This window comes from Plasmodium cynomolgi, chromosome 12 (assembly GCF_000321355.1).
Source record: "Plasmodium cynomolgi strain B DNA, chromosome 12, whole genome shotgun sequence".
Classification (NCBI taxonomy): Eukaryota; Apicomplexa; class Aconoidasida; order Haemosporida; family Plasmodiidae; genus Plasmodium; species Plasmodium cynomolgi.
The window spans coordinates 251,748-264,095 of record NC_020405.1 but is presented as its reverse complement, the minus strand read 5'-3'; the positions used below and the strand labels follow the sequence as shown (position 1 = coordinate 264,095).

Here is a 12,348-nt window from a genome sequence, read left to right as displayed (position 1 = left end):
CACACGTTGAAGAGGCTGACATTTCTCGACCACAAGCCGGTGAAGGCGGACGAGCGGAGGTTACCCATAGGGTGTGACGGCACCACGTGCCTCGTCTGCCATGTATACATAGGTGTACGCGAATGTGTGCATTTTTTTTTTTTTTTTTTTTTACTTCTCTTTTAATATGCAAAACGATGCAAACTGCTTACGCAGGTGTGTGGAGGCCTTTTTTGCGGGCGGTCCAGTTGCAGAACAAGCCGAGCTGGAAAGCATAAAACGGGAGAGGCAAAAAAGACACGAAGATTCAGTAGAATGTAGGCCTTCGTGCTTTGCTCGTTTCGCGAGTTTATGCGTGTGGGTGTGCATAGATTCGCAGAGGCACGCACAGAGGCATGCACACACGCATACGCACAAGCATACACACAAGCATACACTGACGCATACCCTCATACGCTGCCCCCCCAAACTTCACAAACGCCTTCAGACTTCCGGAAGTATATCATGGGGAAATAGAGCGCGGCACCCATCAGGCGTTTAGCGAAGAATGGATAGCGCGCAAGACGTAGTCGCATTTTTCTTCCACATTTAGGGTCTTCCACTGATATGAGGGGGAAAAAAAAAAAAAAAAATTAACATTTCCGCGTTCATATTTTTGTTAAATCGTTTACTTTTTTTTTTGTTGTTGTGCACACGGAGGTATGTAATGATCGCATATGAAGGGATCTCCCTCGTGAAAATTTGTTGCATGTGCTGAGTATGTCCATACGTTGGCACATTAATCGAAACAACGCTTGTGCAGGAATTCAATTCCTGGATGTGGGGTTATTTACCTCGCTCAAAAATATCAAAGAAGTCGGGTACGTTTTTTTTATATTTTCGTAAACGTAGTGGCTGTCCTTTATGAGGTTTTTGTTGTTACCATGTTCGTCGCTGAAAGGGGGGGGAGGAAATGAGGACGATATGTAAGAGGGTGGGCACGACAAGGCGCAGGAGGATGGCCAATCAGGCCTAGCCAACCAGGCATGGCCAACCAGGCATAACCAGCCGCGCCGCTACACCACTGCACCGCTGCAATGCCGGTCGCCTCACCGCAGGACGTGCTCCTCCGGGACGCACAAAACTGAGACGCTCTTATTGCGGATATCATCGATAAGGAGATTATATTTCTTGTACAAATGGAGGACATTTTCTGGGATGACGAGCGTGTGGTTGGTTTTCTTCACATCGTTAAAAAAGTGAATGAAGTAAATTTCTGTCAATGTCGGGGTAAGGAAATCAATATTCAGTAATTTTAAAATATGGTGGATGTCACTGAATTCTTTGGAGGAGATAAAAAAGTTTAGTTTTTCTTCTTCTTTCTTGTACCAATAATAGCAAGGCAAATTAGTTAATACAAAATTGATGTATTTGTTACTCTTATTGAAGGAGAGAAAATAAAAATTCAGAATTACGTGCACATATATTTCGTACAGTTTGCAGTAATCTTCGTCATTCAGTAGAACGCTTGTATTTTGTAGACATTCATTTATTAGCTGCATGTAGTAGGACTTTACCAGGTCGTTGTAGTGGTGAAATTTGCATAAGAAGTAAATAATTTTTATCTTATGTGTTAAAGGAAGATGGCAAGTGTGTGTAACTAGGGTACTCGTGGTAACGTCTTTTCCGTTCCTTTGTTCCGCTGCGTAGCGGACTTTTGGGAAGTGACCGATTGGGGGTGCCCCTTGAGTATATGTCCCCTCACTGGGGTGATTTCCCTGTCCGAGTAATCTTCCTTCCTCCACAGGTTCGTGTCCACTAGGAAGAGAGTCATGCTGCTCTTGGGGTGTGGCGGCAGGTGTGGCGGCAGGTGTGGAAGCAGCTGTGGAAGCTGTTTCTATAAGCACTTCCCCCTTTCCATGCCCACTTGGTCTCGTGAAAGGAGTTTGCCCCGTCTGCCAATATGTGTGCGCACTAGTACCCCCCTCATTGGAAAAAAACTGTTTGGAGGATATATCCACTTTTGGGGACTCTCCCTCACCGAGCTGTGCAACACTGTTTTGTTCACTTGGTGAAGTGGTAATAACCCCATGTTCATCCACATCATCGTTGTCTTCAATTTTAAAATGGCGAGAAAAATTGCCATAGCGTTGTAAAATGAGATAGTTTAACTGTATAATGTCCTTATTTCTAACGCACAGGGAAAGCAGCAAGTCGTTCGTCCTAATCAAATTTTCAACCACATGGATGTTCACGCTGTTTATCTGCTGCAGGATGGAGTAGGAGTACATCTGCAGAATATTGCAAATAAATTTTTCATTGACGTAATTCAACTTGCTGTAAAAGTACAGAACAAGGTGAACGAGTTGGACATTGACATTTTTTACGTTGACTTTATTCAGTTCATCGTTCAGGTATATCAAATGCTTTAAATATTTTCCCGCCAAATTATATTTTGTAAATATTTGAAGAGCTTGGAAATAGTCCAACAAATGAAAGAAGTTGAAGAAATTCTGCATGACTTGTACATAATTTTTTGTAAGCATATTTAAGTAGGAATATTCAGAAGGGAAAAAATATTTTGGTACACATTTCTTATGTTGAGGAGAATTTTCGTTATGACACGGTATGTTTTGATGTCTACAATTTCGTGTTTGCTCAGGAGTATATCTTTTAATGCGAGAGTCACAAGGTTCATGTATTTTTCATCGTCATTTATGGAGCTAATAGAATGAAGGATATTTGCAATTTGATTTAATGACAGGAGTTCCTTTTCTAGAAAATTTTTTATTTCTTCATTATTTTCGTCCTCCCTTTTGGAAAGGTAATTTTTCACTTCAATGTTGTACTTAAGTCTGGTCTCGATTATCTTGTAAATGATATTGTGTTCCAAGGGGTGCCGTCCGTCATTTATGAGACTGCTGCCTTCCCAGTGGAGGGTATTATTCATTACGCTTTCAACGAAGGGGTTGGTACTACTGCAAATGGTATTATCACTGTCACTAGGGAAGGTCAGATTTTTGACTATGGATTTTTCTTGCTCAGAATTTTCCATCCAGTTTCTGCTCCTCGTTTGGGTTGCGAAAATGTTGAAGAGTCCCCCTAGCCCCTCCTCCTTTTCCCTTATTAGGGGAGGTATGGAAAAGCTTATGGTTTCTTTCCCCTTTTCATTTCCTCCTTTTACAAAAAAGTGGTCCACGTTAATTTTAAAAATGTTCACCTGGTTAAGAGTGACATGTGGGAGGAACCTCGCAATGGAGCGACTTGTGTAGCTGGTGGGGTTTAGCAACAGGAAGAGATTAACTACACTGCTGCAGATGTCATAGTTGTGGTAATATTTTTCAAAGCCGGCAGCATATAGCGAATGTGTGTGAAGGTTCATGTCATCAAAATGGTTCTTCCTTTGTGAGGTGGAGAATATGTTTGGGAGTTCCTCCCATTGGGTGATGCTTTCACTATCGCTTTGGGCAGATGACACTACACCTTCATGATGTGTTTTTCCCCTGTCGCTAATTCTGGATATGTAGTCATCCAAGTAGGTGTCCGTAAATTGGTAAGTCTTCCCTTTGTTCTCTGACTGCAGACCGCTACGACTGTGTTCACCCCCTCCAATGCCTCTCTCCCTCAACATTTCTTCAACTCGCTTGGCAATGAAGAAATCGATGAAGGGATGCAATTTGTTAATCTCCCTCATGATGTTCATGAGGACACACAGGTCGGATACATCCAATTGGCTTAAGTGTGTGAATAGGATAAAATAGTTTAGTAGCTGTTCTACTGTGGTCGGGTCGTAATTTTTCTCCACAAGGTTTATGTATAAGTCGGAGTTGCGCAGAAAGGGTTCATAGTGATTTTTGTAAATATGCTCGAATATCGCGTCATCCGAGTTGACCATGATTCCACTGGTCGATGGGATCCCCTCTTTCTGTCTGATGTGGACAATAAACTCGTCATTAATTTCGTTGAAAAGGGAGAGGGCTATCAAAATGGTGAAGTCGTGTTTATTTATTATGGTCGATTTTTTCTTCGCTTTGGCGGCCACGTGTCTGCTGGTGAGCGGTTCCTCCGTTGGGTTGCCTAGCGGGGTGGCGTTGTTAGCGGCGTTGGCAGCGGTGGTGGCGGTGTTGATAGCAGCGGTGGTGGCGGTGTTGATAGCAGCGTTGATGGAGGCGTTGTTAGCAGCGTTGTTGGCAGCGTTCATAGCAGCGTTGGTAGAGGCAACGGACGAGTCCACATAACTTGGTGAATCCCCTCTGTCGGTTCGGCTGTCCTTCGCCTGACCCGGGTCGTCCATTTGGTGCTTGCCCAGAGTTGCCCCGGTGTGCTGCTCCAAAATGGGTCCCCCACCCGCTGCAGCGATTTCTTCTCCTGCGACCCGTTCGATGGTCTTCCTACTCGCATGTCTATAAGGGACGTACAAAATACGCCGCAAGTGCGCGTCTCCTTCCTCTTCCACAGCTGCTGCTTCGCCCTTTCCCCCATTTTTGTAGAAGGCATTTTTCACTTTAAGGCGCAAATGGTCAGTGTCGTTCTTCAGCTCGAAGGTGATACCTGCAGGTAGCTTATCAATCATGGCGCACAGAGCAACGAATTCTTTGAGGGTATATAAATGTATTTGTTCATACATTTCGTTAATTACATAATTTACAATCTGCTTTCCATCGCTGAGTAGGTTTTTTTTTTAATTACCCGTGTAAAGCTCTAAGCCTCTCATCATATCGAAGAGATCGCAATACACATTGAGGATGTAGAGGTACATATTAGGTGTGAAATTTATTTTATTTTTGACAAAATGGGAGGTAAAAAAAAGGACATTATTTAGGATAAAATCGTTCATATGACTAGCATAATTTTTCATCACTAATAATTCATTTACTGGAGTGTTATTTTTCTCAACCCATAAAAAAAGCTGCATTTTCTTTGTCATTATGGCATCATTCCATTTTGCTTGTGACTCCTTCAGCTGAACAATTGAGATGAGCAAATTATAAAAAATGTAATTTTTCACGTTGGTTTGGTTTACCCTAGTTGTGTAGTTCACAGTGCTGTGTGGAGAGCTTATATAATCATTTTGCAGGAACTGGAGGAAGTTGTTTCGCAAAAGGGTGTTCGTGAAGAATGTTAAAATTAAGTTGGTATGTGCATTTCCCCTGGTTGGGTCGAGGACACTTCCGTTTTTACTTCCACCATTGTTGCTACTGCTTTGGATTTCCCCTACTTTGGAGAAAAAAAAAGAATCTTTCATTTTGGAAAAGGCTAAATTCATGAGGACGTACTTGACTTGGTCATTTTTAAGAAAAGACAAATCTCGATATATTAAACTCAACAGACACATATTTATATTTTCATTTTTTAAATAATTATAAAAAGAAATTTCTTCCGATAGGGATGTTTCAACATTCATGTTTGAATATTTTTCACTTTTTGAGGACAAGAATTGTTTATATAGGAGGAATAAAATATACAGTTCGTCTACTCCTTTTTTTTTTTTTTTATATGTTCATAAATTGCTTGTATTCGTTTTTTAACTCCCGCGTGGATCTTTGGAAAAGTACTCTGATTACACACATTGGATAGGTAAAGCAAAATTTCTACCTTTTTATTTATATCGTTTGTGTCATTTGTGCGTTCCATTATATTTTGGAAAATCCTTTCCAGCTTGTGCAGATCTGCATTCTTCATCTTTATGCTGCGCCAATGTATGTTGTCATTGATGCTCCTTAATAATTCTCCTGCATTGTTAAGGCAATTTACCTTTTGGCTAATTAAGTCGATAAAAAAGTCTTCCTCCATTTCGTGCTTCGTGTGTGCGTTGTAGTAGTGCAGAACGCTTAGGGATTGCTTCGTTTCGTCATTACTGTTTGGGGGAAGAGTATCATTTGGGGAGGTGGGCGTGATCGAAGCGACCAACGCGGCGTGACTGTCGGCTCCAGCCCCACCGACATAGTTACTGTTCTCCCTGGAGATGTCTCCCAATCCGGTTTTCTCTCTTCCCCTTTTAACCCGTCTCAAATAATTATTCAGGACAGATGGGAAGGCGTTGTAAAAGTAGTTATAAAAACAGCTCCTCTGATTTATGTAAATGAAACGACTTAAGTGTTCCCTCAAAATGTAGTTAGTTGCCTTTATCACATTTTTATTCTCATCGTAGTATTTTAAAATATTTTCTCTTTCTTTGTTGCGCATTTGGCTATCTCTTTGTTTAATCGATTCACTTATTTTTTCGTCTTCATAGTGATGTGCTTCCTCTGCGTAGGCATAGTCTTGCTCTGTTTGGCTTTCCTTCAGAACCGTCCTCATGTGCTCGTACCTTCGCCTCACGGAAAGGACGAATAGGCAGTTCCGCCTCTGCTTGGCGGGTTCGCTTCTCTGGGATAGCGCGAGGAGTTTTCCTTTTTTCATTTTGAAAGGGTGGAGGTGAGGACAGGGACGACGCACTATGCTTCTACTGCCCCTGTTGGAAGTGCAGCCTGTAATGGGTTACTTCTTCGCCTAGGAATTTACAATCCCCTAGCGGAGTTTTGGCTCGCTTCCACACTTTCGAGCACCTACTCTGTTCTTGTGTTAGATTCCATTCGGGCGCACTGGTTGGCGAGCCTGTTTTTCCCTATTATCGTTTTCCCTTCCCCTCGGGTGCTCTTGCTATGATGCAGTGGTTACATTCTCCGAGGGGGGGGGACAACAGATGTAAGGAAAGGTCTCCACCCGATGTTAATTTTTTTGTCACTACGAGTTGATTGAATGCTGGCATGAGGGACTACACCGATTCGGCTAAGCAGTTCGGAACAGCGGAAAAAAAAAAAAAAATGTACAAATATGCCCATGTACAAACATGCCTATGTACATATATACATAAATACATTTATGCATAAACAGATGGGCAGATGAATTCGCTTGTACCTCGAAGGAGCTCCGCAGGGACGTGTACACAGCTCTGCAGAGGCGCAACTTAGCGGTTCGCCATGGCGAGCCACAAGCGGCAATAACATAAATCGGTTAGATGGTAAAAACGGGTTCTCACGGAGGGGTCTACATGAAAAAAAAAATAAATAAAAAAAAATAAAAAAAATGCAAAAAAAAAAAAAATAAAAATAAATAAATAAATAAAAGAAAAGAAAAAAGGGAACAAACGAGCGGAAGGCCAAACTAGGCGCGCATATGCACCTCCTTTGTTTTATGCCCCCACGGTGAGAAGAACCACCACAGTAGGTGCATGCAGAGGTGAATACGGCGAGGCACACATGTGAATCGTTTCAAATGCGTCAATGCAGTAGGGCAGAACGTCGGAGAATCTCTCGAGGCGTATTCTGCGCCAAACGGTGCCGTCACAGAGGTGTTACACATGGATTAGATGGTAGGAAAAAAAAAGTAAAAAAAAAAAAGGTGGCGAGGCTTTGCCATGGGGAGTAGCAGACCTATGGTGCACATGTATTCTCCCGGAGGAATGTAAGCCGAACGGGACAAAAGGGAGGATTAACTTCTGCGGATCACAAATCGAACATATTGTGGAGGAGGTAGGAAAAGGACTGCTCGGTGAGTATGACATTGTTGCAGCTTTGCTGTGCTTTGCCTTCAGTTGCGTTGTGCCCATCTGTGGTGAGATGCCCACGTGTGGCGTTCTGCCCACCTGTGGCGTTCGGCCCACCCGTGGTTGTGTGATCACCCGGAGTGTCCCCGACGTGGGAACTGTGCGACCTGTCCCGAAACGTTATGGTGAGGACATTTCGGGCGGAGGGAGGAAGACCCCCATTTAACCCTGACCCCTTGTTGTCGGCATGAAATTTTCTTATCGCATATTTTAGTTGAGCCACCTTTTCCGACAAGTGTGCCCAATTTTGTTGTTCCTTTTTTTTCCCCCCCCTCAGGATGCAATTAGTCCCAATTGAAGTGTTCACCATTTGGGAGAAAATTTCATTTTTTAAATTTTTATATTCTTCTACTATGTCAATGATATCAATTATGTGTTGTGTGTTTTTTTTTTCTTTGTGACATGGGGGTATTTGCTGCAATGTGGTATTGGTACGGTAGAGTCTATTCTTAAAGTACCCCTTTTTTTTGGCACGGTTAATTCTGCCTTTGATTATTTCGCAGTTGTATATATCGTCGTACAGGGTGGCGTGCTTCTCCTTCGTGAAGCAAGTGTCGTATGTCGAAGATCGCTTTCGGTTGAGGCCCATTTTGTTTGTTAAGGAAGATATGCTATCCCCTTCGTCATGTGTGCATAGCGGTAGGTGTGGCGTGGGCCCAAAGGGAGTTTTCCTACCAGCACCGATTGGGGAAAAAGAGGAGCAGAAGGTCTCATCGTAGGGATAGCCTGATTGTCCAAACAAACGGTAGTGTGTACCCACCTTGGTCAAAAAATTCTCGTAGTAGAGATTATTTATAATTTTCTTCATGTAGTAGATGTCAATATTGGATGGTTCCATTTCCATTTGTTTTTGGGTTCCATAAAATTTTTTTCTGTGTTCATAATTTTTCAACATGTCGTTATACTTCTTCTTAACATCATGATAGTATTTTGTGAGATGCGAAATTTCACTTAGGTTTTCATTTTTGCTTTCTCGTAGCTCCCTGATTAGATTTAGATACTCATTTTTTTCCTTCTTTAGAACACTCAATTCGATGTTGATTTTGTTGTATTTTTCTTCCCTTATGGTAAGTATGTTGAGCTGTTTGTTGAGTGCATTTATTTTGTCTCTGTTCAGTGTAGCTTCTTCTTGTAACTGTGTTATGAGTTCATCTCGTTTTAGATCCGTATCTCTCTGTTTCTCTTTACTGTGTTTCCCCCTTCCTGCTACATCGTCTCGGTAAAACTCTACCAGTTTGCTGCACATTTGTAGTATGTATGGATCCCCTGGTTCCTGAGCGTCGATGGAGTAGACCCTAGTGACATCATCAAGTATACTGTTCAGTTCGTCCAACATGGAGACACTCACTTGGTTGATTGTGTATTCATTGTTGGTACCCCGATGTGTGGAATTTGCTCCGTTCGTACTGCTCATTACCACCTTTTGGTACCTTTCACAGTGCCTAATAAAATTTTTAAAAGAAAATTTATACCTCTTTACTGGGAAATAAAAATTGCTAATTTTGAGAGGTGCCTTCACTAATTTGAGGAGCTGTTGGCATTTCGTTATTATTTCCTTCTGCCGGTTGACGTCCGTATCGGGGAACACATCACAGTAGACATCCTGGTCAATCATTAACATGATGCTCAACCCCGTGGCGAGATTTAAGTGGCCCAGTACGTCAAGCGAGGTGGTTTCCCCGGCAGACTCCTCGTAGAAGCGACCCTTCTGGGGGGAGTCGCCATCTGGGGTATCTCCCTTTTCTTCTTCGCCGTCTTCTTTTTCGCCTTCTTTGCCTTCTTCTTTTTCGCCTTCTTTTTCTTCTTGGTCTTCTTTTTCGTCTTCTTTTTCTTCTTTTTCTTTTTCCCCCCCCTGGGTGTTTCCCCGCACCGCGTGGGGAAAGACCTCGTCATAGATGCCCCTTAACTTATCGCTCAGCACATCTAATACGTGGTAATCAATCGTCGACGTGAACAGTTTAATTCTTATCTTTTCGACGTACTCCTCCTGTACATATTTGCATAAACAGAACAATCTAAATAGCTGCTCCTCCTGTAGTAGTGCGAGATGAGCGTGTCTATCTGTGCCTCTAACTACATTGACGTATTTCAAGACGGATAAGAGAAAGCTCGAGAGAGAGGTAAAAAAGTAGGCACCAAATCGTAGGTTTCCCTTTTCTTGCATTTGGATGTATTCCTCCTGGTGGATGTGGTTAAGTGGCTGCTTTAAGTAAGTCTCGTGCGTGTACACAAGCAAAATCAGCGTTCCGTTGACTGTCTCTAAAATGTCATTCACGAGCTTTATGTGGTAGTATATATCGTTTACTACGTTTGATGTGTCCGGGTTGGTACGTATGAATGGTTCCAGGGATTGGCCATCTTGTTTTTCTTGTTCTTCCGAAATTTCTGCCTTGGTGGGAGGATCCTGTTTGTTCCTTTTTTGGTGCCTCTGTGGGAAATTCCCCGCAAGGAGATCCCTCTTGAGGGTGTTCATTTGCTCGTCGTATATTTCGTTTTCAGAGCGCCATCCCGTTTTTATTTTTTTTTTGCCCCCCATAGGCACTGTCAGGAGGGTCTTCAATATGGAGTAATTTGCATCCCCTTCATTGGCCGTTTCCAATTCAGCGGCTTTTCCACCGCGGACAGGATCCCAACTAACCATCGAGCTAACATACCTCAACACAGTGTGTAGGACGAAGTCGCTCATTTTGTATTTGGCCTCGTAAAAATTCAGCAGAACATTGGCTGTGATGTACTGCTCCAACTGGTTGTTCCACTCTATGTTGCGTTGCTCGGTTATTTTTTTTTCCCACAATTCTTTTTTTAACTGTTCATTGTCTGTTAGTATTTTTAGCAAAATATTTTCTTTCCTCTTTTTGTATTTTATAAAATTCTCCTTCATATCATTGACTGCCTCGGAGAACCGCCCTATTTTGTCATGGGCCACGGACAGTTTAGTTTTGACCTTGTTGAGCTCATCCTCAACGTTGTCTCTTATTTTTTCATTCACTTCTATCAGCTTGTCATTTATTTTTACCATTTCTTTGAGCATGACGTTGTCGTTCCTGGTTAATAAGTCGCTATCTCTAATGGTACAGATTTTTTTTTCAGTTTCGTTTTTTTCTTTTCTGAAGGAGATGTTCATATTTTTTACTTTTTCAAGAATTTTCTGGTACCCCTTTATTTCGTTTTTCTGCTTATCGATTGTAGATTGCAGGTCTTGGTTTTTCTTCGCCTCTTTATCTTTCTCCAGGGTGAGGATGTTCAGTTGGACGCTCAGGAATTCGCATTGGTTTTGCTGCGGTGGGGAGGAGCGGTTTGGTAGGGCGGTTAGGTAGGGCGGTGGGGAAGAGCGGTTTGGTAGGGCGGTTAGGTAGGGCAGTGCAGGAGCACGCTGCAAGAAGAACGCACATCTCGCTTGCCCCTTTTCATTACCATATATTTGTACTTCATCGAAATGTCCCTCTGGATGGCATCGTTCCCATGCAACTGCTCATTTTTGTCAGGACTGTTCAAAGTGACCCTGTCCAACTTTTCCCTCAAGGTTGCACATTCGGACTCAGCGGATTCATACTTCTTTACCCATTCGTTCCTTTCCTTAAAAAAGTAAAACAAAATAAATAAAGTAAAATAAAGTAAATAAGGTAAAATAAAGTAAAATAAAGCAAAAAAAAAAAAAAAAAATACGATGCCCCCCACAAATGTGTGCAATGTTGCAATCGCGTATGTCATGTATGCTGCACCAGCAGCTTGTCCAGTGGTCCATCTTTGGAAAAATGAGTTGATGAATAATTTACCTCAATCAGTTTGTTAATGTCTGTGTCTTCCTGTAAGGGGGCAAAAGAAAGAGCAGCATGGTAAGGAGGAGTTCACACAAACTTGTTCATTTTGACGTGGTGAAAAAAAAGCTAAATGACTCATTAGGGTCCTCAAAAATGGGAAGATGAATCATTTGCACAGCCCTATTTTACGGCAACATTTCGGCAACCACTTTTGCGCAGTTGCCTTTGGAACAACTCTATCAGGATGGGACCACTTTTGCCGAATTGGTACAGGAGACACGTTGCGCGTTTTGAAATGTGTGAGAATGCAAATGGATGACACATGCTAAGGTATGTGCTGAATTGCACACACATATGTAGGTACTCGCTTCTTACATTTAGGTTCATCATTTTTCAGAAGGTTGCTGTGGAATTCGCTGCTTTGTCCTTGCTTGTCGTTTTTGAAAATGTCTTTTGAGGAAATGCCCACGTGGGGGAAAGTTCAAGGAGGGTTGACGAAAAAAATGTCCCGCGCTTCTTTTTGCATTTCTTTCGTAAAGCATTTTTTTTTTTTTCAAAAATGAACTTTGAAGGGTTCAAACATTTGGGAATTAATTTTTTTAAATTTCCATCATCTGAACAGCTGCGCGTGCAAATGTGCGAGGCAAATGAATGTTCACCTGTGGCACTTCTCAAGGGGAGTTGTTCCCGAGTGGACAAGGGGTTATTCTGTGCAGTGGTTATGCTGGGCTGCAGTAACGTTGGGTGGCGGTTACGCCGTTTGGCCGTTGCGCAGTTTGGCCGTTGCGCGGTTTATCGTTTTTATGGTGAGCGTAGAGGACTACTCCCACCGCTAACCCTGCACGTAGCGCCTTTTTTTCGCCACCATGTGCAATTGCACGAATTGCTTATTCCGTTGGTGTGGAACTAATGAAACTTTTTCAAAATTTTCACTTCAATTTTGTTTTTCACATACAGAGCGAAGCTTGTCCATTTGTAGTTTTTTTTAGCACCGCGCAGGTATCCCACCACGTGTACACAAAAAAAAAAAAAGGGGTAAAA

General features: G+C 42.4%; 2 protein-coding genes across 2 annotated transcripts; both read right to left on the bottom strand.

Moving 5' to 3' along the window:
* Positions 1 to 508: 508 nt before the first annotated feature.
* PCYB_121580 (hypothetical protein) lies at positions 509 to 6,360 on the bottom strand. Its single transcript, XM_004223489.1, has 8 exons — positions 5,870 to 6,360; positions 5,431 to 5,815; positions 4,648 to 5,362; positions 2,507 to 4,551; positions 2,046 to 2,477; positions 1,072 to 1,583; positions 813 to 912; positions 509 to 580 (listed from the first exon to the last, which is right to left on the bottom strand). Exons 3-4 carry the CDS (start codon positions 5,360 to 5,362, stop codon positions 2,507 to 2,509), a joined length of 2,760 nt encoding a protein of 919 aa, XP_004223537.1. The 5' UTR covers positions 5,431 to 5,815; positions 5,870 to 6,360; the 3' UTR covers positions 509 to 580; positions 813 to 912; positions 1,072 to 1,583; positions 2,046 to 2,477.
* A 1,085-nt stretch (positions 6,361 to 7,445) lies between these two features.
* On the bottom strand, positions 7,446 to 11,697 carry PCYB_121570 (hypothetical protein; the record flags this gene model as incomplete). The annotated part of the gene is made up of 4 exons (XM_004223488.1): positions 7,446 to 10,823; positions 10,961 to 11,122; positions 11,323 to 11,352; positions 11,683 to 11,697. The coding sequence occupies 4 exons, from the start codon at positions 11,695 to 11,697 to the stop codon at positions 7,446 to 7,448; spliced, it is 3,585 nt and encodes a 1,194-aa protein (XP_004223536.1).
* Positions 11,698 to 12,348: the final 651 nt, after the last annotated feature.